At 36.8% G+C, this 23252-nt stretch overlaps 1 protein-coding gene across 3 annotated transcripts in view; it reads right to left on the bottom strand.

The window, feature by feature from the left end:
• BRWD3 (bromodomain and WD repeat domain containing 3) overlaps positions 1–23252 on the bottom strand; it is a 66133-nt gene that overhangs the window by 10775 nt on the left and 32106 nt on the right. For all 3 annotated transcript variants that reach the window (XM_064518449.1, XM_064518450.1, XM_064518451.1), the window contains exons 13-36: positions 22177–22281; positions 20531–20684; positions 19867–20001; positions 18916–19044; positions 18279–18504; positions 17412–17582; positions 15199–15382; positions 14609–14702; positions 13799–13948; positions 12880–12956; positions 11654–11831; positions 10974–11090; positions 10429–10536; positions 8759–8883; positions 8422–8504; positions 7549–7660; positions 7086–7147; positions 6841–6996; positions 5984–6104; positions 5555–5680; positions 5385–5466; positions 2686–2742; positions 2023–2163; positions 1592–1744 (exon numbers count right to left, since the gene is read on the bottom strand). In XM_064518449.1, coding sequence (XP_064374519.1) covers positions 1592–1744; positions 2023–2163; positions 2686–2742; positions 5385–5466; positions 5555–5680; positions 5984–6104; positions 6841–6996; positions 7086–7147; positions 7549–7660; positions 8422–8504; positions 8759–8883; positions 10429–10536; positions 10974–11090; positions 11654–11831; positions 12880–12956; positions 13799–13948; positions 14609–14702; positions 15199–15382; positions 17412–17582; positions 18279–18504; positions 18916–19044; positions 19867–20001; positions 20531–20684; positions 22177–22281 — 3046 coding nt within the window. The remainder of the gene's footprint in view (positions 1–1591; positions 1745–2022; positions 2164–2685; positions 2743–5384; positions 5467–5554; positions 5681–5983; positions 6105–6840; positions 6997–7085; positions 7148–7548; positions 7661–8421; positions 8505–8758; positions 8884–10428; positions 10537–10973; positions 11091–11653; positions 11832–12879; positions 12957–13798; positions 13949–14608; positions 14703–15198; positions 15383–17411; positions 17583–18278; positions 18505–18915; positions 19045–19866; positions 20002–20530; positions 20685–22176; positions 22282–23252) is intronic.

The following is a 23252-nucleotide window of genomic DNA, read 5'->3' as shown; positions in this document are numbered from 1 at the left end:
TTCTATTAAAGCAAGCAAAAGTTACTGGTCTTCAGAGCTTAGCCCCAGCTCATCCTTCAGCTCTTATCCAATTCCAGGAGTTCAGTCCACCTTCAGTTCAGGAAACTTTTGAGCTTTCTCTCCTGCTGACCAACACTCAGGAGGAGATGCCCTATCCACAACACCATCCTACTTCAAGCTGCCTCTCACCACCCTGCTTACACCAAACACAGCAGTTGTCATTCCACTGATGAGCCAAGAGCAGTACTCCTCATTTGACTAATAACATTGCGCTGCCTCCTGTTTCCTCCCATTTAGCAGCATGTGTACTTGGACTGAAGGTTCTTTACAGCACACTCTCCTCTGCTTGACAATGCCTAGCATAATAAAATCTTGCTTAACCACACATTAGGCACCACGTATAAATTTTTCAGATTAGATTCTATGTCTTATTGTGCCCCCCTAAACAATGGTAGCTCTGTCTAGTCCCAAATGGCATGCATTTTATTCTTAATTTATAAATGTTCCTATTCCTTTTAGAAATATTAGCCAGCACTGTAACAAATATTCTTCTCAAATATGCTAAATGATGTGCGTGGGAGATGTGATTTTGTCAGAACTTAAGCATTTTATTTAATATGCAGCTTTTCCTTATAATAATAAGGTCATAAAACCACCAATTCTGCTTAATGTCTGGAAATATAGTAGGAAATTCTTTCTACGTTTATATCATGAAGACATCAGCAATTTGAATTTTCTATTTCACATCAGCAGCAGTAATAACTGCATCTGTGTCCTCATGCCAACTTGTGATTTTATGAGTGTAAACAATACATTACTAAAGCACTTGAAAATCTGCAGACAGTTTGATCATTCAGCAGCTTAGGATAAGCTGAGATGCAATGGACTGCATAGAAACACGTATCAAGCATAACTATGTTTACTTGGTCGGTCCATTACACTCAGTAGTCATTTCATCTAACTCATATTCTAACATTTCAATCTCCCCTCTCCCTCTCGCCATATCCTGTTTAGGGCTCCAGTCCAGCACATTTTTTCTGCCTATGCAGATTCCTATTCCTGCATGAACAAAATTGCACGCTGAGCACCGACAGGCAACAAAGGCAACACCATGCAGAAGCGCTGCAAAGTATATGAAGTAAACTAGAAAAAATTAAGTATCATAATGCTTCTCATCTCTTCCAGTAATAGAAAAATTGCATAATACTTGCATTAACAGTATATTAAAAAGGACTGTACTATATATACACCGCTACGAAACTGATAGCCTCTATTCTAGGAATAAATCACTGAAAAAATAAATGCAACTGGTGATCAGTTTTCTGCTACAAATGTTCAAAGAAACAACAGCAACAGTAACCATAGAATTTCTCAGGAGCTTTAAGTTCAGAAAGTTCAGATAAAAATGCACTCAGCTAAAAAGTGATCTGGGTGAGCAAAACAAAGCAAATTTATAAACACAGGTCCCAGTGACACGTACTCCTTATTTTTATTTTAAAATGCAGTAGTTTGCTCTCCAGATACAAACTATATTTCATGGACTGTATTCATGTAAGGGCAAGATCTCTGCAGAGAAGACATTTTTACTTACTCGAGACTTTTTATTAGGAGTGTAAGCTTTAGAGTTGCAGAATATTAAACGAATATCTTTGTAGAATTCCAAGGGACTGGTGTAGTTTCCTGCTTCCAAGGTTTCTTTCACAGTGCTGAAGTCCATAGGAGTGTCTACAATGTCTCGATAATCCTGTAAGAACACACAAGTAAATAATAAAGGTGAATAAAGGTGAATTCTATGTCAATAAAAACACCTAATTATTTACCCACAATTATTACCTAAAGTAATCATTACCACTTTAAACAGAGATTCTAGAGTTACTGCAAATAATTCTCTGAAAACATCAGTACAGAAAACACAGGCCATTCCAACTCGGAAAGGCAAAGCTTAGCAATATGCCCAGCAGGGAACTTTGCCAAAGGATGAATATTAGTTTTTTTCATTTTGAATAGGAAAGCTGTACTTACAGGATAGGAAAAGAGATCAACTGGCTGTCTAAAAGGCTCAGAGTCCTCTCTTTCATAAATCAGGTTTAATAACTGCTTGCATTGCTCTTTCCAAGCGTCAGGGCTTGCTTTCACAGGCTGTCTTTTTATTGGTCGTCTTACCTGCAGGGAAAACAGATACACTTTATCATTTTTCTGAGTATGCAGATTTTTCACGTTAACTTCCTATTAATTTACTAGGGATCTGATTCAAAGCATAAGTCCACAACTGAAAACAGAATTGCAATAAGATTAAAGCATAGTTCATAACACAACAATATGCAATTTGTAGAAATATGTTTCTTTCAGTAATACATAAAAGCTCAAATCAAGGAGAGGTATGCAATATTTCAGATCCAAACTTGCTATTTTTTTTGTCAGTTTTCACCCAATTTGGACTGAAAATGGACTTTGTTCTAGATATCTTTCAAAGCAAATAAAAACCGATTCTTCAGCAATTGAGTCAATTTTCCCATACACTAACATCCTTAGCTGCCAACACACATATGCTCGACTAATTTGCACAGTTAGTTCTACAGACTATAGCCTGTGACAAATTTAAACTGTTCCAGACCTAAATGGGTGTGATTCTGTACCCAGTCTATTTTCCCTCACAAACTAGACCAATGAGAAGTGTTTACTCACTCGTCTTTTTCCAGAGGAGGTTCCTGGAGCATCTGAATCTACATCTACTTCTGCCACCTAAAGGAAAAGGTAAAGATAACACACATGCATGCTCATATACACGAACAACAAGGAAAACAAACAGGGCTAAAACTCAAAAAGCGAACAACAGACACTGTTTTAAAGTACGCAAATGCAACGAATGATTCAAGCAAAATGGACACTATTTTCAAACTAGAACTTACATAACTTCAGAATAAAATAGGAAAAGAAATGAAGCATTTTATTTATCAAGTTTGCTTCCATAGAGACTACACATAAACATCTGAGAAACATAAATAGCTTATTTTAAGTTGGTTCTTAAGTCTCGGCTAAGCCCTAGTCTTTCAGAGATACATTCCTCTGCCTGAATGAGCAGCTGTACTGAGTTCACATAGTGCCTTACTTGGATTATGGGTAAACTATATTCTTTTCAGAATCTGGATCTCAAGAGATCAACAAGAATTTCTTTGTAACAGCTTTCTATCACTAATTAAAAATAAACAGGTTTTTGGGGCTGCTTGAAAGCTCTTCAGACAGTCTGGAAGCAATTTATTTTTTATTTTAAAATACATTTCCTTTCATTTGGCTATATATAGGATAACTTTTGTTAAGAGAACCAAGAACAAAGAAGCCTAAATAGAGGGGGGGGGAACCCACACTTCTCACTTAATAGTTCAGAAGGAAGAAGAAAAAGTATATGTACACCAGATTCCAAAATGAGCATCGAATTTGTGCGTGTCCAAAATGCAGACATCAGGTTATACACACTTACCTTACAGACAGGAGCTGCTATGCTGCCTAAACCATCGCAAACCATTTGCAGTACTTTGTAGCACATTTAAGACTTGCATAAAACGCGAAAACTACAACTATGATATACCCCAGAAAGAGAGCAGAAGATACTGAAGGCACTGCTAATATGCCTTTGCATGTCTGCACATTTAATAACTAGACCTCCCAGTGACTGACAAATGAGGCTTCTTACTACAGAGGAAAAAAAAATCTTCAGTGGTCTCAGCCAATCTGACTGGGGTGAAAATTTCCTCTTGATCCCAAGAACGGTGGTCAATGTGCAGCACTTAACTTGTCCATGAACATCTAAGCACTGCATATCTACTCTGGAATTTCTAAGTGAAGTTAAACCCTTACACACTAAGGGCCCAACGATGCTGAACGCAACAGCAGACCGGCATGCTAGCGGCACAGCCCGCCTCTGTCTGGGGAACAGAACGACCCTGTGGCACCTTACCCTGGGACAGGCCACTGGACCTACCAACTTGATCTGCTCTGTGGAGCCTGCAGTCTGCAAAGACTGTGTAGGGAGCAGCGGGGATCAGACCCCCTGGCTCCACTCCTGCACCACCATCAGGGGCTCAGCCGAGCTTCAGACACATCAGGGATACACCTAAAGAGATCCTTACTGAAGAGAAGACTCCATGGGAATGATAACATATTTCTGCTCTGACTCAACTCTACGGTGCCAAGGCAGAGACTGGGGATTAACAGCCTCTCAAAAACCAAGACGTGCTCTTTGAAGGGCCAGGGAGAAAGGAAGGACAGTTAGCAACAACGTTGGACGCTTCTGATCATTGTTCGATATGCAGCAGGTAAGATTCACAACGAGAAAGTACAGTCCTCCCAAATAAGCGCAGTTTGGAAAGGAGGATCTGCTATTTTACATCATGGGAACCCGTAATTTTCTTCAAAATACTCTTTTAAGAGTCTGTGATAGTAAACATAGCTATTATATGTTTATTTTTATGAAAGCAATAAAATAATTGCATTGTAGTATACATTTTAAGTGTCACATACAAATCTGAGGCAATAGGACCTCTAAATCTGTAACTTACAGATTTAGTGAATCTATAGTAAAGAAGACAAAAGTAATAATTATCTGCTGCCCTTAGAAACAAATGTTGTTCCACAGTAGTCTATTACAGTTACAAATGACACATAATGTTTCTGCGACAGCCATAAGCATATAGATGTTCTACCAGCAATCAAGTTTAACTTAAATAATTGCAAACTGCAACAATGGAAGACATCTAGGGGAAGAGAGGAGTGAGATAACTTCATAACTGTATTTTACTCAAACCAGCTCATGTATTAGAAAGCTACACTGAAAAAGTAAAACAAAAATGAGTGATTTAGGTTTCAAGAGGTCACAGCTTTAAAATGGAAACTACAGCACATTTCAAAATGTGTACAAACTGCATTTGAGCGGAGAAGGTAGAAGGAGAGAAAGGTAAAGGAAGTGATATCTAAATTGGTTTCTATCTGTCATTCCCTTCATTGTACAACCGACAGGAACTGACAAAGAATTACAAAAGAAAACCAGTTCTGCTGCCTCCCTGACAATGAAAGAGCTACTGTCCATCTGGCTCTCCAGACAGAATAATAACTCTAATTCATATTCCCCCTGCTTACTAATATTTCTTTGAACAACAAAACATTGTGCACTTAGAGAAGATTAAGACAGGCAGTTCCATGAATCAATTTTACAAACCGGAGGGAACTTATTGTCCCAAGTGAGCTACACAAACGGCCTAAACAGGCTTATCTCAAAAACTTAATGTAACTACCTATAAAACAAAGGCTCTGCAAAAATTCTTGCTCAAACTTCTTCCAGATACTGAATTTAAAAAGGCAAAAAATTCTGATGATCATAATGTTCTTACCTCTTCTTCTTCATCAGTACTGCTTAGGTCTTCTGCTTTCACCTTGTTATATATTTCCAATATATCGGTACAACTCTGATCTCTGCAGGGCAATAACAAAAGTCAAAATACATAACAAAATATCTCAGAAACCCAAGATGCCAGTTCTATCAAGTAAAAAGCATGCCTACCCAATGAAGCGAAGTAAGACATCTGTTACGATTTTGGCTGCCTTGACTATAGGACTGTCTGGCTCATTGAAAGTCCTGGCATTATGTTCAATGTAACGTACCTCCCACATCAGTGCTGAGATTCTCCTTAAAAAAAAAGGGGGGGGGGGGTGGAATTAGGTAATCCAGGTCCACAGGAAACAGCTTGCCAGACACCAAAGTACCCCATAGTGCTGATTGCCTTGAATTAACTGGAAAAGCTGAGACTTCCAGTTTATAGTACTATTTAGCTCATTTCTGACAACTGCAGTACAAGCAAAGCATCTGGCTCAAAGGCAGTAGAGACATAGATGAGGCAAATATGCTCTGCCTACAATGCATTCAGCTAAACACATTGTTCTAGGTTGGGCTATAGAAAATGTAGATTAAGAACAAATAAATCAAACTGACCTATAAAATCTGTTTTCAAGTCTCCTCCTGATTGTGGTGAGGTCAGTTGGATAAGCAACTACAGTGCAATACATGGGATAGGCACTAAGGTCCACCGGAACAGCAAAGGGATTGGAAATCTCTAAAAGACAAAAGACCAAAATAATTTAGATGCCACAGAAGATATCAGAAGGGAAGTAATACAATAACTACATTCCTTATAATGTCTTCTTTTTAACAATTCAGCAAAAGCAGTACAGATCTACAGCTGGACAAGTCACTACCCAAAGGACAGGATTCTTATTCTTGCATGATCTGTTAATTACATATGAATAAGCATTATTTGTTCAAGTATCACGTTTGTGATTTCTAGGCAACAGCCAATTGTATTGCTCAAAAGCAACATGGTATATGTACTTGCAACAGCACTAATACAAAAAGTAACATAAACTAAGAATACGGAAGTGTCCTGTGCATAAATATAGTTTTATTTAGTAGGGATTTAAATAATACCATGCTATCAAACAGTTACATTATGAAACTAATTCCAAGGTCCTTGTTGGCGAGGATGTTTGATGAGGACTTGTTAGTTGGTTTTGGGTGGGGAGAGGTTTAAGTCAATGTTTTGCTCATTTGTATTTGGATACAAGCCACTAAAAATCCTCATTAACTTGAAAGGAAGCAGGTCAAGCCTCACAAACAGGGAAGTATAACTGAGAAGCGCACAACATGAAATAAAAAAAGTTCTTTTCACTGATTTAGTTAAGCACGTTTCAAATACTCTATTCCAACTCCTAGCAATTCATACTGTCTGCCCTATAGTTACATGCTGTCATGCTGATATTCTTATAATCCTTCTGCCCTCTCTCCAAACATACCAAGGGAAAGAAGCTGCTCAATCCCCCGAATTACTCGTTCACATTCTTCATCTCTGGAATGGGCCCCCCATTCTCCTTCCTGGGGTTTGTACAAAAGAGCTGTCAGTTCATCTGGAGTCACAGGAACTCCAGCACCAACCTCCTCCGGATAAGCAGCTAAATATGAAGAATTCAACAACAGTAAGTACTAGCAGTGTCACAAGGCTATATAATGATATGTGGACATGAATTCAAAACACACTTACTTCCTTCTGGAATCGGTTCCATGTCCCACGGACTCATCCTCTCTCTTTCATTATTGTCCCAGCTATCAGAAAAAAAAAATTATGTTCAAATGCATAAATTAAAGCATTTGATTTTTCATCTGGCTGAATTATATAATCATATAAATGATACGCCTTTTCTCTAACCGACTTAAAAAAAATGGTCATGTCTATTAGAAATGGGCCTGTGTCACTAGCTAGACCTGCCTCCTTATTTTTCCCTTGTATCTCCTATACACGCACTGCATTGCTGTCCCTACTGATAATGTCGTTTTAGGAGTACGTTTGTAAATAAATAAATAAATACAAAAGTGGCTGATTACTTATTTAAATGAAAAAAGGGATTCTTGTCCTTGGATGTACATATTTAAGTTATATGTAAACACCTAAGACACCTGGGAGTGTGTAAACATCTCTGGTATATTACAACCATGTAAGTTCTTACTGGACACAGTAGCACTGGAAGGAACTATCAGGATATTCTGTCTGGAAAGGCTGCTGACTCTCCACAGTTCCAAACCACCAAGCATCATCTATTATACTGCGAAATCTATCCCCTAAAAGAAAAAAATATTAATTTAGCTAAAGAACAATGCAAGTAATTGCTAAACACTTTTTTTTTTTTTTTTTTTTTTTTTTTTTTAAAAGAGAATCAACTTAATCTTTCTTAAATGCACTACCTGGATTCCTACATTTTGCACTACAGGGATCAAGTCCTCCCTCCAAAGGGAGGACTTTTACATTTCTGGTAGTTAACCACAGATGCCTCCACACTTCAAAACACAGTATGACAGTAGATTCTTCTGCCATCGTAGACATACTAACAGTTTCTCTCATTTCTTTTTTCTTTTACTACAGCAACTGTAGCAAGCTTCAAGTAAAGTTTTCAACAATTGCCATAATATCATGTGTGGTACAGTCCCTTATATCATGTGTTAGACACGCTGTACACCATCTGATGAACAAACCACCACAAATCACAAATACATAATCTGACTCTGAAAAGTCAGAGGAGTACACTGCAGCAGTGTTATAGAAACATCAGACAGTAATCAAATATGGTAAGATACTCAAGTTAAATACAAAATAAAAAGAAATGTATAATCATCTAGGTTCTTTAACAAGATGTAAAACAACGTAGTATAAAATCTGTATACTTAAAATGTTGATATTTGTTGCAAACACTGCTTTTAAATAAGTCTAAAACACACACTACTTACCCAATCTCAAAAAAAAAAAATACAAACACTGAATTGTATCCTATCAAATAACTCATGAAAATGTTGCCAAACACATGCAAGTGGTAAACGGTAATTACCTATCTGCCAGTTTCTTTCTTTGGCTTCATTATAAAACTGATGCAGCACAAGGAAGTCAATAACATCTGGCATATCGTGGTACCTTTATGAAATAGAAAAAAAAAAATCTTCTATTTCCCAAAAGCACAGATCTACATGTACAATACAGACAAGCTTTTCAGTCTCCAAACACAAAATTTCATGCATTTTACTTTCAAATTTGGTGTAGTAACGAACAAATACCATCACCATGCCTTGAAAGAGGGAAAAAAAACCAATGGGGGATGGGGGGGAGAAGGGGGCTTTAAATTACAAGCAAATTTCTTGAAGAAAGTCACCAGCATTTCAGTTACTCACTTTATGGAAAATGATTCTCCTGTCATTTTGCCTGTGATTGGGTCTAGGAATGCAAGCTTCAAGCAGCAGAGCGTAGGAGGCCCGACTTCATATTTAATTCCTACAGTCTTCACAAATTCTTGTTCCTATTTATCAATAAGGATGAAACAGTATTATTTTAACTTGTTAAAAACAGAAACATATCCATGTTAAAGAACCAAATGTGTATAAATAAACCAAATTTGTTTCCACTCTAAGCCCAAGCAATTTCACCCATAAGATATTTCATTACCAAAAACTAAAAGTGAAAACACAGCCTCCTTAGAAAGAAAGATGAAAAAGATACAAGATACAAGATACCATGGTATATTTATGAACAAGATACCCGTATTTTATTTAACTGTTGTAGGAAGGTTCTAAGGAACGTACATTTTCTGGTTTTAACCACAGTGACAGCACCAAAGTTTATACATGGCAAAACCCAGGGCCTCTCACCTTTGCATAGCAACATACAGGGAAAATAAAAGGAAACATTTCCTTTTAAAGAACACAACAACTTGGTATGATCATATCCAGTCAAATGCCACAAGGTGGTAAGACTTCTTCCCTACATGAAATACCATCTCCCCTTCCTTATAAACTTGTGATGCCTTTGAGGATGTACTGTATGTCACTACTTACACTACAGCTGGAATCACTGGATACCCAAGACAAGTAACTGGATATTTTTCCACTAAAGCAATTATTTTCATTAACAGGACCACTGGCCATATATAAATATGAATATTAGCATATATAACATTTGGTTCTACATTTTCCTCTTGGTATGAGTTCTGAGTAAAGCAGAAATAAAATAAAACAACACTATGGATTAAGTATTAGAGGACTCCTTATAGTGATTCAAAGCAAAAGAAAAATTGACAAAACTATACAAACTGAGTATCTACCACACAATCCATAATATGAAAAGCAACAGTAAGATAGCCTTGCTCTTCCAAGAGAAGAGCATGCACAATTACACACTTAAGTAGATTCACTGTTTAATGGAGCTTTTGTATACATTTAGATCTTCACATGATGATACCACACTTGTCACCATTACACCAAGATCAATAAATAGTATATAAGCATTTAGGTCATCTTGGAGAATCAATAGAAATATAAAATACTTTTGATTGGTGGGTTCTGTATGAGTGGGTGTTAATGAGGGGGGAAAGCAGAGTTGTAAGATAACGTAGGTTGGAAAGGGACCTCCGGCAGATATCTTGTCCACCATCCCGCTCGTAGCAGGGCTAACATTTAAGTTAGGTCAAGTTGTTTAGGGCCTTGTCCAGGTGAGTTTTGAAAATCTTCAAGGAGATTCCGTTGTCTCTCTGGGCAACCCCTTCCAATGCTTAACTGCTCTCACTTTGAACTTTTTTCCCTTTAATATTCTGAATATTTCACATCTAATAGGAAAGAATACCACACTAGATAAACTTTCACTTTCTTTAATATCCCTTTGGGATCCTATTATCAAGACTGAGGAGGTGTAAAGGCTTTGTGTTAAGGAAAGTATCAATTTTAAGATTTATTTTGATATCAACATTTTAAATTTATGTTTTCATCATATTTTTCATATTGTTCAATGTCAATTTAATATTACAGAGACATACTGATGTTCAGCTCTTTGAAGTATCTGTTTAACTTACCCTGAGTTCCATTTTGTTCCATGGTTGTTTTTGCATGTTAATACTGTAAATTTTGGCTTTCCTTACTGCCCGCACATAAGCTTCATGGCCTTGCCTAAAGTATATGATCTTAAAAAGAAATAAGAAAAAAGTTTATTTTATTGATAATTGTATTCCTGTTTATTCAAAAATTCCTACAAACACTCCAGGCATCATTCTTTTTAAAACCAACTGGATGGTTCCTTATTGTGTTCTAAAGAACTTTTCTTCTTAAAAATATTTATCTCAGTCACCAAAGTAGCAACTAGTATGGGCTTCCAAAATTGAGATCATTAAGAAGCACATGTTTGTTTGAAGATGCAGAATCAATTCTCCCTGCTATTAATAAGTTATATGTGCGTAGAAAGAGATGTAGAAAAGCCAGCTGCAAACAACTGGCTTTCTGAAAAATCAGAACTCAGACTACTTTCAGCATGATTCATTGAAAATACTCCTTGATTTAATAGTCCTGACTGAAACAAGTTCATCAGCCTGGACAGGAATTTCAAGATTGCTAAACTCATTACCTCATCTCCCATCTGTGGGACAAAAGGTGAGCGACGCGGTATAGTATCCAAGATCCACTGCGGGGCAAGCCATTCTTCACTCGGTTCACCTTCCATCGAAAGCAGTCCACTTGGTTTCTTAAATATATTAGATTAAATTTGGAGTACAAGTTGTAATTGCTATTGCAAAGTATATGAACAACTGATTATACAGTTAAATATAAGGGCTGAGCAAATGCTATGCCAGCCTTCCAAAAATCCTGACTTTAGCAGGCAAGAAATGTTCTTTAAGATGTTCATAAATAATCACATTTCCTTCCTTAGAAACATTCTAAATGCTGGCTTTAAAAACAGCAAAAGGGAAAAAAAATAAAATTTACATGCCATACAGATGCATTGTACTCTTACAACAGAACCACCTTGGAGTAAATCTGACTGCAGTAAAGAGTGTAAATCTGGGGGAGTAAATCTCCCCACCAGTAACAGAGAGCTGCCTGCATGAAAAAGGAAGCACATCTATGTCACACAGCACAAAAAACAAACCATACCACCCTGATACTAGCATTACTGTGTGTTCTCTGTAGGATCTCTCTCACAGTATACTTGTTTTTGAAAAATTTTACTTTGAAAATATAACCACTTATGAAAAAACATTTATATTCATAGAGCCAAAAAGACCCTCCAAAATTAAAAATGCTAACCTTTTTTCTAGGCTGTTTAAGTTTCCTCCTTTTTTCCTCTAGTCCTTTTGTTCCCTTCATATTTTCGTCTTCAGAACTACTACAGATTTTCCGAGCTGCCTGCCTGGTTTGTCTCTTTGGAGGTTGGAGATTAATTCCAGCATCTGCTGTCCAGTCAGAATATTCACTTGATGAATCACTGTAGGTAATATAAAGTTATAAGAAAGAAAACAGCACTTCAGTTTTCACACAATGGAGCGAGAGGCTTAATCCTCCAACGTGCTTTTCTCGTTATGTGGAGCAGATGGCAGGATTAGAGCAAAATTTCATTCTCATATGAATTTAAAGAAAACCTGATTGCTATCAGATTTATACGTTCCAGGAGATTATTTCATCAGTTGCAAACTCATGTAAAACTGGAGTTACAGCTTATACCTGCTCTCATACTATTTATCTCACTGATTCACAGACGGTTATAAGGACTGACTGAACTGCATAGAATGCATGAAAAATTTAGATAACAAGGGCATAGTCTTTTAAAAATACTTTGTTGACTTCTATAATATCCAAATAACTCACATACTGTATTTATATTAGCTCATGTTGCTTCTAGCCATAAAAGCACAGCATTAAGAATAAGAAAGAGACTGTAGAACTTGTACACAAATACGTACTGACAACTGAACAAATTGGGACATACTAAAGTATGGATGGAAGAACTGTACGTATTTCTGTCAATATTTCTAGTAGAAACAACAGACGGGCACCTATTTTGCAAGCCATTCTTAGTTAAAAAAAACATTTTCTTACATATGGTCCTTTAAAACAGTTCTTAATCTTGAAAAAAAAACAAAACAAAACAAAAAAACCCCACACAGCTTCCTGCAAAATTGCAAAAAAGTGAGTCTTCAATATTAAGTTTTTCCACACTGCTTTTCACAGTTAGGTACTGTTATAAAAACTTCTACAATTGCATTGACATCTTAATACATACAAGTATTCACCTGTTGATGGACAGCAAGAATTGTGTTGGTTGGTTACCATTTTAAAATATCCAACCATACTTAGCGTGGTGTGATTCATCACTTTGCTTCGATCTTTCACAAGGTGTAATGAATTTGTATGGTTTATGAAATCAAGCAATAATACTTCTCCCTGAATTAGTAGTCATATTATTACAATATCAACTGGTCTTATTTTAATTATATAATTACTAAATGTAATAATTAGAAGACTAATAAAACTACCTGGAACTGCTTTCACTTTGCCATACTGCCACAGGATCATCCAAGGATGCATCACTTGTGCCAGCTGTCTCATCCTCCTGTATTAAAAACAAAAGGTTTCGCTTTTGGTCAAGTTTAAAGATGTATCATCTTTATTTACAAACAAGTTATATGACTTGTCTCACCTGAGGAAAGCTTTGTATTTAACAACTGTTTTAGCTTTAATTAAGTCCACAATTTCATTCTGTATTCTAATTAATTTTAAACTATAGGCTTATATAATTCCTATAGCAAGAGAAGGGTGAATTTTAATGGTATTAGAACCACAGTACGGGATCTTATTTCAGTGTTTGATTAATGTATTTTAGTGTGAAGTTAACATCTATTCTATCTACTCAATGCATTTACAAAGTGACAACGTTCAGTCTCTTTTTACTTTGCATGCTTCCTTAATGACAGCAAGTCATATTTAAGCTGGGATATTTTCAGCTCTTCCATTGCCAATATCAATGATTAATACCAATAATCAATCTCTTTCAACAATTGTCTACAGATGTAGATGAAATCGAAGTGCTGAATGTGATCACTAATACATGTGCAGTATGAAATCTATTATGTGTGAATGCTTGAAATAGCAAGTAGTTTAACACAAGCCGGTCAAATTTATTTGAAATGTTTCAGATTTCCAAAAATACACAAACCTGTTCTAAGCTAGTTTTGAATACCGAACTGGCATTGAGATAAATGATCCTTCTCTCTGCAAGATCAACACACTACAATAAAAGCACAAATCTAAGAGACTCAATGAATTGAGAGTTCCTTCCCAGGTGGAGAAAGAAACTTGGAGTCTTAATGGCAACAGTACTCTGAGCACATCTCTTGTCAACCATGCTATTTGTGAACTAGGAACATATTGAAAGAATCACTTGATGTATCAGACCTCAGAGGAGCTGTCTGACTCTTCCCGTGCACGTGCATTTTGACTTGCTCCTTGTTGATTGTGTTCTATCGTGGAGCGTGTTTGGTAGGCGTGCTGGCGTTTGCGTTGGTTTCTTCTCAAAGACCTTCCACTGCCTGGTTGATAATCAGTCTTTTGTCACAGGACAGAAGGAGCAAAAAGAAAAGATTAAATATTTAATAGTGAGCCACATTGCATAAAAGACGCTTCATTAGAATGACTGTACATTATATCCCATTTATAGATGACAACTAGGAAATCTAGAATTAGAATTGAAAAGACATCATTTACATACTTGTGAGTGTTTGTATGGGTGTGCATGCATATGGTTTTTTTGGTTCAATATCCACCCTACCTTTTAAGCCGTAGTCCTTCTTGGAAAGTGAGTTATGGAGAAATCCCTTTTTTCTAACAAATACCAGCAGCCTCTGGATAAGACAAAAACTAGCCACCTAAAGAAGTGTGGCACCTCTACTATTTCTCATAGTTTCCACAAGTCTGGAAGTTTCCATAAACTGAACATCCACTGTGGCACTGCTTTCCCCATTCCCCAACATTTTCCCACTATTGAAGCCTTAGGGATAGTGATTTATCACTGTTAATTGCATATTACAGTATAAATACAGAAAAATTACAATTATAGATGAGAGTTAGGGAGACAGAGTAACAGTACTGTTTATCTTCTAAATCATTTCTTTAGTTGGATTTTTTTTTTCTTTTTTTTTTTTTTTTTTTGCTTAGTGCTCAGAATTGCTTCACACCTAGGTTCCCTCTTCTACTGAATTAACTCACCCGTTGTAAGGTGTGGGATGGCTTTCTCTTCTTTTCAACAGTGTACAGACTAATTTCTATTTCACCTTTGGCAGCTCGACATTCTTCCTGGACCCTAATTACACATAGGAAACATCCATTTTATTCACTGAATCATCACATTAACCGACAGTCTGATTAAAACACATTAAAATACTGCTTGTTGCCTTGCTATAGAAACCTTTGTAAAAGTCCTCCAAGAAGTATTCACACATACTTCACCCCTAGAATCACATCTTCAGTTAAAGGAGCAAACCTGTTAGTTGAGCACATTATTTTTAAGGAAATCAATTTTTTTTTTTAGTAAAGCTTCAGGAAGAGTAGAGAAACAAAAATCTCATATTAAAAAAAGGAAAAATGTAGTAACAGAAATACGGAAGAAAAATTGGGTTGTGAATATAAGGAATTACCATTCTTAAGCCTCCAGCATAGACTAGCACTCTAATCCTACAGTCTGAATCTCAAGAAAACTCCAACCCATTTCAATTTGTATAACCTTTAACAGGTGTATGAAAGAAACGTTAAACATTACACGGTTTAATCCTTTTTTCCTGGCACATGTAGCATCTTACTTGCTGATGCCTGGAGAGAGCTCGTTGACCACAACTCTTCTGCTCCACGCCATCAGATCTCTCTCTGTCGCCATCTGACTTCGGGGAGCGTTGTGATGCATTTGCCGGACCCCTTCAATCTGACCGCTTCTCCGGAGACCAACATTTGGTGGAGATGTTACATCCAAACTTGGACTTCGAAGAGCTACAAAAGAAAAAAATTTTTCTTCACTTCTGCCAGTCATCAATCAAATCTAGAATTTAATGCTTAAGGGTTGCGCAGAGTTTCCTTTCGGTACCAAAGAACAAAATTCAGCTCTCTTTTCTAGAAAGAGACATCCATTGATCGTTATAAAATCTGTCACCTTGACAAGAACAAAGGTGATTAAAAATAGGAGGACAACCTCCTATGTCATCGGATCTGTTGGATGCACAACACTTGCTCTGCGTTAAGTGGTTTTGCCATTTACTTCTGACAAAGTAGATTTTTATGTATTGGTATTTGGACTATTGGAAATGCGCATGTTACTGTAACATCACACACCACTTCACATGTTCATAAATACTACCACTTGCTGTTATCTTTGAGATGTCTGATGCAAGCAAAGAATTTCCTGTGAGGAAATTTTTAAGGGCATTTAAGTGGCCTACAAACCAAAGTCCTGTTGATTGTTAAGAATCCTGACTTCAGAGCCTTTAAAACACTATGCTACAAGAAGCGGTGAGACTGCCACCCAAAGTAATAGACCGCTGCAAGTTTTGACATTTCTGTAGAACCTCAACTTGTTCTGTATTTGTAACGAGCCAGAGGCATTGCTCCTTCTCTCGACTTTTCCTCAGGTGGCACCATAACATGATGCTACCTACCCAGGAGAAATCACAGAGACTGAGTCTTTAGCTAACAAAGTGAGACAAAAAGGCTGATACACATTAGGACCAGGACAACTGTTGCTTAATTTATCTTGTCATTTGGGAATACAGTAACACAATTTTTACATGCTTAAATATGGTAACAGCTTGAATAAATTACATTCACAATTATACAAATAGATATAAAATATTTAGCTATTAAAATATCAATTAGACTATGTATAAAGTACCTAATTCACATAAATGGAGGCGGTTTATGTGGCAAAGCCACTGATTAAAGACAGTTCTGGAACATAAGAGCACATCAGTTTATATACCACTCACATTTAAAAAACGCTCTTTCACACAAATACAGGAGCATACAAATTTATTTTAATTGAAGATTGAGACTGAGCAACCGATAAAGCTATCATAAGCAGCAGAAAGGACTTCCTGTGAGCTGACGCTGGCTGCTAGACCACCTTCATGACACTACTGATTTAGATCAAAGCAAAAAGTGTATTTTTTGACATTTTTTACTACTATTTTACTGCTTTCTTCTTCAATTTAAAGGCAAACAACTCCAAATCTAGTAATCCTAGTTAGCTTTACCATGGAGATCTAATTCAGATGTGTATAACCAGTCATTTAACCTAGAACTAACTTATTAGCAGATGTAAATTTTTTAAAAGCTCAGGATGACTTGCAGCGCAAGTCCACAGCATCTGCTCTGTTACACAGAGTGCAGACAGTCAGCTGCTCCACCGTCAGCTGCTCATGTCTGACTGAGTTTGTTTTTAATTTTTAATAAGTGTGTACATAAAAAATAAAGTCACAATAGCAGAACACTAACAGCAGAGTAATCTCAAGCTTTGTAAGGAAACACTAAGACGGAGCAGACGCTTATTTTATAAACACTGATGCTCAGCTTTAGCATTTATGCTGCAACAGGAAGCCATTAGTCTGTCACGACATTGTATTCCATTGACATTCTCTAATTATATACTGTTATCTTGACATTATTAAATGGAAGGTATCATCTCTGCAGTGATTAAGTGACATCAAGATAATATAGTAAAATTTATATTTATTTTTATAAAAGGCTTGTAATAGAATTAATTACACTCTAATAGTTCTAAGTAATCAGATATCATCTAACTAAGACCACTGCATGTCCTCAGCTGCACCTCAAACTTATTTCCTCTGTTAGCATTAGCAGAATGCTCAAGTGCTCCATACAGATCAACAACATTTATAAGAACAAGAGAAGAAAGCATCCTCAAAAACAGAGTCCTGGAACATGCAGTAAGTTTAACACACTGATTAGTACCTTACCATACTTTACTCAAAGAAATGACTAATAGAGGTAAAGAAGGTCCACTTACCTCCATTAACAGAGTGGGATCTGTTGAGTGGAGGGTTTGGAAGAGTTTCTCCCTCATTAATTAGTCTTAGATCTTGTTCCCTCTGCAGCTCTCTAATCATTCCATCAAGAATACTTTCATCCTGGTCATTAGTTTGCTGCCCAATGACTTGTTCAACTACTTCGCCATCACCTTGACAAGAACAAACCCATAACTGCTTATAAAATCATTAATTTCTGTTTTACTAAACACCATAGAAACAATCAAATTCAAAATTGTGCACAATTTATCTATCTGATCTGTGCAACACCCGATCAGCAGTTATCCTTCTGCTCTCATGGAATAAATGGAGGCAAAAACCTCTCTTTAAAGAGAAGTCATGTTAAAAACCTAAAATTACAGACTATGCATAAAAAAATACAGACATGATTCCTTAGAAAGAGCAAAAAGAAATGATACTTCAGGAGGTATTAATGGAAGATACCTTATGAAGATCAGCATGTTGCAAAATTTATATCCACAAGAAAAAAAATGCCTGTTTTAAAAGACAAAAGGTGTTTTTTCAATGTCATACCTTTCTCCTTCCTTTATTGCATGTATCATTACATGGAGGTTAATGGGACAATTCTTGAGCATGTCGCTGTATACCTGACAGAAGTCCACAGATATTGGATACTGCAGTCTTCTCATTAGAACTTCAGAGAAGTTGATTCCTTACACTTCCTTTATGCCATAAAGCCACCCCATCTCCTCTTCTACCTCTATATTGAATTTAAACCACTATTTTCAGAAGAACTGAAATAAACAAATCCTTATAGTAACGGCCTACTGAGCTTGTACTCAATATGGTGCAATATATGTATTACACGTGAATTTCAGATGGCGTACCATTAGCCACATATCCCAGTTGAGGGATAAGTTGTTCATCCTTGCAATTTTCTCTCCCTGGTACTAGCCTCTGGTATCTTGTGGGATGAGGATTTCCATCAACGTCCACCAGGAATGGAGGAGGCATAAGATGTGGAGCCTGTTGAGTTTGTTCATCCAGAACATAGTTATTTGCATCACGGATCAGTGGTCGGTAATCCGTATGGAAGAACATCTGATCTGGAATCTGCAAGAAAAGCAATTTAGTAAATAAATAAATGGCCATTTGCAGCTGTCTCGCTGCTTTGGAATGGCTCCCATACCCATACACCCCAACTCCTACACTTAAGGTCAGCAGAAGAAATTTCATGATAGAGAATAGATGCCTACCACAAAGGTGTTCTGTTACCTAAGGCTGATGCAAAGATCAAAATAAGACACCAGTGGAGGTGAAGACAGAAGTGCATGCTTTGTTTCCCTGACTAAAGAGTCTCTTATCTGAATCTTTTTGATTTGATAATTTGATAATTGTTAGCAACTGTTCCATAATCTAATCACCATTTAGTCTGGGCAGGAGGAGGAAATAAAGTGTAACACAAATACCTCTAACACAAAATCAGGTTAAGACACAGATGAGTTTAAACTTCATTCAACCCACCTTTTCATAATACTTATTGCATCCGAAACCAAATAGTAGCAGATGTCCATGAGAGTCTGTGCAGGCAAAATGCTGTCCATCTGGTGAGAACTTGCAATCAAAAACAGCTCCATGGCCTTGGCCCTCAATCTGTATCCAAGCACACAGTATCCCTTTTAAAATCATGCAATCTCTATACAAGCATTAGCAAGAAAATTTCACCTGTGCTCCCTCCAATATTAAATCCTAATTCAGTGTAAATTCTCATCTTGCCCAAGACTGATTTGCACTTACATTTTTTCCACTTTAGTATTAAAGCTTCACTGAACAATAAAAGTTAAAGTCTTGCATTTTCTCATTTCCTGAAGTTTCAGTGCAACTTTTAAGGTATGTTCTGAAACAACCACTGAAAAGTCTCCATTTTATGTTACTGGAAGTATAGGGCAAGCCCACATCAAAAGATCATAAGAGACATATTAGCTCCACAAAAGCAGGTTTCACAAACCCACGTTCAGCTAGGAAAACCTAAGCTAGCTCAGGTCCAGAAGAAGTACAGCTGCATTTGCTCAACACTAAGATCAAAGCAACAAATCTGACATTGGGCACATTAAGACAGATGCAGCACAAAGCCAACCATATTGTTTCCCAGACCACAGCCTTGTGTTACAACATACAGACTTACTGGTTTACGTGTCTCCATCTTTTGCATGATATAACCACACTAATACACATCAATAATTTTCATATGTAACAGACTCTTATAAAAGATCCATTATTACACTTATAAAATGCAAAAACATACTTTGGCATTGCTTATTGAACAGTATACAATTTTCTCTTTAATATGCAGGATTAATATCCTTTAATATCCTCTTGTAACACTGGTCACCATTGGTATATCATGAAACCTGCTTGTGCCTTGTGTCCCATTCTGCACAAATGTGAAAAAAATACTTCCCTGATCATTCTTACCATGTTAAAGTAATTGCGAATTTTTGTTCCTTTGTCTATATCCCAGATAAAAATATTTCCATCGTGACCTGCTGAAAGTATGATCCTTTGGTCAAACGGGTGGGCTTCCAGAACAAAAACTTCATCATCATGACCCTGCAATGAAAGCAGGGTGAAAAAGAAAATTTTTCTTCGTGTAATATCTCCAAACATGCCAGTGTTTAGCGTGAGGACATCTCAGCACAGGCAGTCTTCTACAGCAGCTCAATTTCCTGGATCTTAGACTAGAACCATGTCTGTACTCAGTCCATTTCTCTGTCAGAGGCTTGGCCTTATTACTGCCCACTTTATAAATACCTCAGACCGTAGCTCAGCACAGTCAAGATGGAGTGGGAGGGGGAGAAAAAGAAATCTGTGGGGAGGACAGCTGCAGCCCTCTAATCTGGGCACAGGCAGTGGCCTCCAAAGGGCTCCCTTGTCAACCAGCAATCATCAGGGTCTAGCAGCACTTTGGTCATCGGCTCCTTCCCCCATGAGACATACTCCTCCCAATAGGCATAAGACAGCTGGCGTACTTCAGGACAAAACACCCCTCACCAAGAGGGACGATGATGCAGTTTAACTTCAAATCATTTTCAGAGTTCAATTTTAACAGTCTGGGAATATTTACTGGAATTTTACTCACAGATAAGCTATGAAGAAGCTGCCCTGTGGACGAGTTCCACACTTTCAGAAGGAAATTGTTGACCGCGGTGATGACGGTGGCATCGTGTCTATCCCAAGCCACCATAGTAACCTTCAGTTTAGTAACCTTGTCCTCCCCAGATGCTACGCTGTTTCTAAGGAAATTCATAATTTAAGAAAGAAATAAATCAGCAGCTATGTATACAGTAACAGTTAACAGCATTAGTGAGAGTATGGCTGCCACCACTGTGACTACTGGCCAACGAAGGAGAATGAAGCATGGGTACTGCAGTGATAAAAACAGGTACAGTAAATATTCTGTGTCATTGAGAAGGATGTAGAGAGTTTTATTTCCTTAAAAAGTAGTTTTTCTTCTGTTCTTCTTAAATGATCTTCCTAGCCTACCCAAATTCTTTCTTTCAAACTAGTCAGTTCTATTGTCTTTTCTTAAGGGCATTTTTCTTGTCAGTCATCAATATGATGCCCAAAGAAAACTCTATAATGAGCACAAACTTGCTAAATAAATCCAAACCATACTTTGCCAGCTAGCTTATTAAAAATGTAACCACACGAAATATAAAGAATTCTGCAAAAGCATAAGTGAAATGGACAAAAACTTTCTAATGGATTTTTCCATTTCTGCTTTTTGTGACTGTGCATATTCAATTACGAGCCCACTTACAGAAGCTACTTCAGGATCACAAAAACAAAAGCCCAAAGCCAAAACCCTAACTGAACTGAAAACCACATGAAGATATCTCATCTCTTATCTGAAAATTTAAGTAAAGATAAAATGCTAAAAAACAATCTGGATATATATTTACAAGAAATTCTGCCAAGCAAGCCAGGCCTTGGAATGAAATAAGAAATCCAAAATATGTATTTTAGAAGGGACACCATTAGAGAAAGGAATCAATTTCACATCTCTCAGTAACTTTTTGGTTACTGCCATTTGTCTTCGGGATGTGTAAAATAACCTTTAATGGGAAAGGCATGCTTTTTTACTAAACTTATTTACCGGAATAATCAGTCTCTTCTGTGATTTCAGTTACTATTACCTATACCAGTGACTGTGTGACTCTTTAGAAACTCTTGAATTTGTCCATATTTGCATTCACATCATATATTTTGCTCATGGTTTTTCTCTATTTTAATTTTATTATTCGTTATAATTTTAACTGCATTCCATACCACAAAAATCAATATAGCGCAGCGTGTGTTATAAAATAAAAGAAAGAAATACTAATAACCTGAAAAGACTGATTCTGGCAGTTGCTACTATAATTTTGCTGAGAGATGACATAAAACAATTGTTTTGGACATTTTAAAAAATGTGCAGGTCAGCATATGATCAGTGAGGATCTACTAAAACTTCTTGATATGAACTCTATTGATTTTTTACGTAGGAAGTAAAAATGTCTAAGTATTCACCAACCACTAGAGTAAGGACATATGGAGGTATTAATGTTTGCTTTTCAAGGCTAATTAATTATATCACTTAACACACAGAAACATGGAATTTTCAGAAAAAACACGCACTAATATTAACTCAAAATGGAAGTAAATAAATAGGTTTAAATATGATGGAAGATTTTGTTTCACATATAAGTGATGCTGCAAATTGTGTTATGTTTTGGTTTGCTTTACCCTGTCACTTTAGTAGCCATATCCAGGACTACGCTCTTCCATTCCTGCTGTCCGTACTGCCATATTCTTGCTGTTCCATCTCTGCTTCCACTCACAAATCTTAACCTATGGAAAAAAAAAAAAAGTTATGAAACTCTAAAGGATAAATTATTGCTGCTTTTGGTCAAGCACCCATATGCCTAACTTAAGATCTTATTTTCTCACTGTTCAGTAGCTTCCTTATGTAGTTTTCTGTCCTCAGCAAGAATATGTCATGTTGGGGCATGCTAAATCCTCTGTCAAGAACATTAAGGAGCTTGGCAGAGGACTGTCATTCACCTCACAGAAGGTCTCTACAAGCTCTTTTACATTACTCTGCAGCAAACAAATGTACACACATGCACTCATGTGCATGCATATATACAAGTGTGTGTGTATATATATATACACACACACACTCTCATAAATGCACACTTGTATACTTGCATGTGTATGTGTGTGTATATGTACATATATATGTACACACACTTGTTTTACCCTATATGCCCATAGGTGCATTTAACCAGTCATAAATCATAAAGTATCCATCAATTACTGTCACAGGAAACAGGCAGCTACAAAATTTTGGTGAGCCAAGGGCATACCCATTTGAAAGCGCACAGAAGCTAGAAAATATTTAATCTTTTTTCAACACTTATTCTTTATATTGTTTGTGCATCTCTGATCTGGAGAATGTAATTAAAAGACAGTGAGGTTACAATTTTCGTATCAGATATGGTACAGTACAAAGCAGTTCATATCCCACAACATTAATTATGTTTGGTTACAGCTAGCAGATGGCCTTGGAATGACTTCAATGTCGTAATTCATACAAGCTGCACATTCCCTTTTTAATGACATCAGCAAATCCCTCGAGAAGTTCATAGTGGCAGAAAAGAAAAGGAAAATACATGCCAGAAGTCTAGCATAAATTATAATACATTAACTTAGGGAGAGGGTGAAGAGAGAGAAGGAAAATACCCAAATGGAACAAAAGTAAGTAGCCCTGTCTGTGAAGCTGAATACAAGTATTTTCCTTTTAAAAGTCCTTCTTCAAG

Source organism: Dromaius novaehollandiae, chromosome 11 (genome assembly GCF_036370855.1).
Source record: "Dromaius novaehollandiae isolate bDroNov1 chromosome 11, bDroNov1.hap1, whole genome shotgun sequence".
Taxonomy (NCBI): domain Eukaryota; kingdom Metazoa; phylum Chordata; class Aves; order Casuariiformes; family Dromaiidae; genus Dromaius; species Dromaius novaehollandiae.
This window is presented reverse-complemented; position numbering and strand designations above follow the sequence as displayed.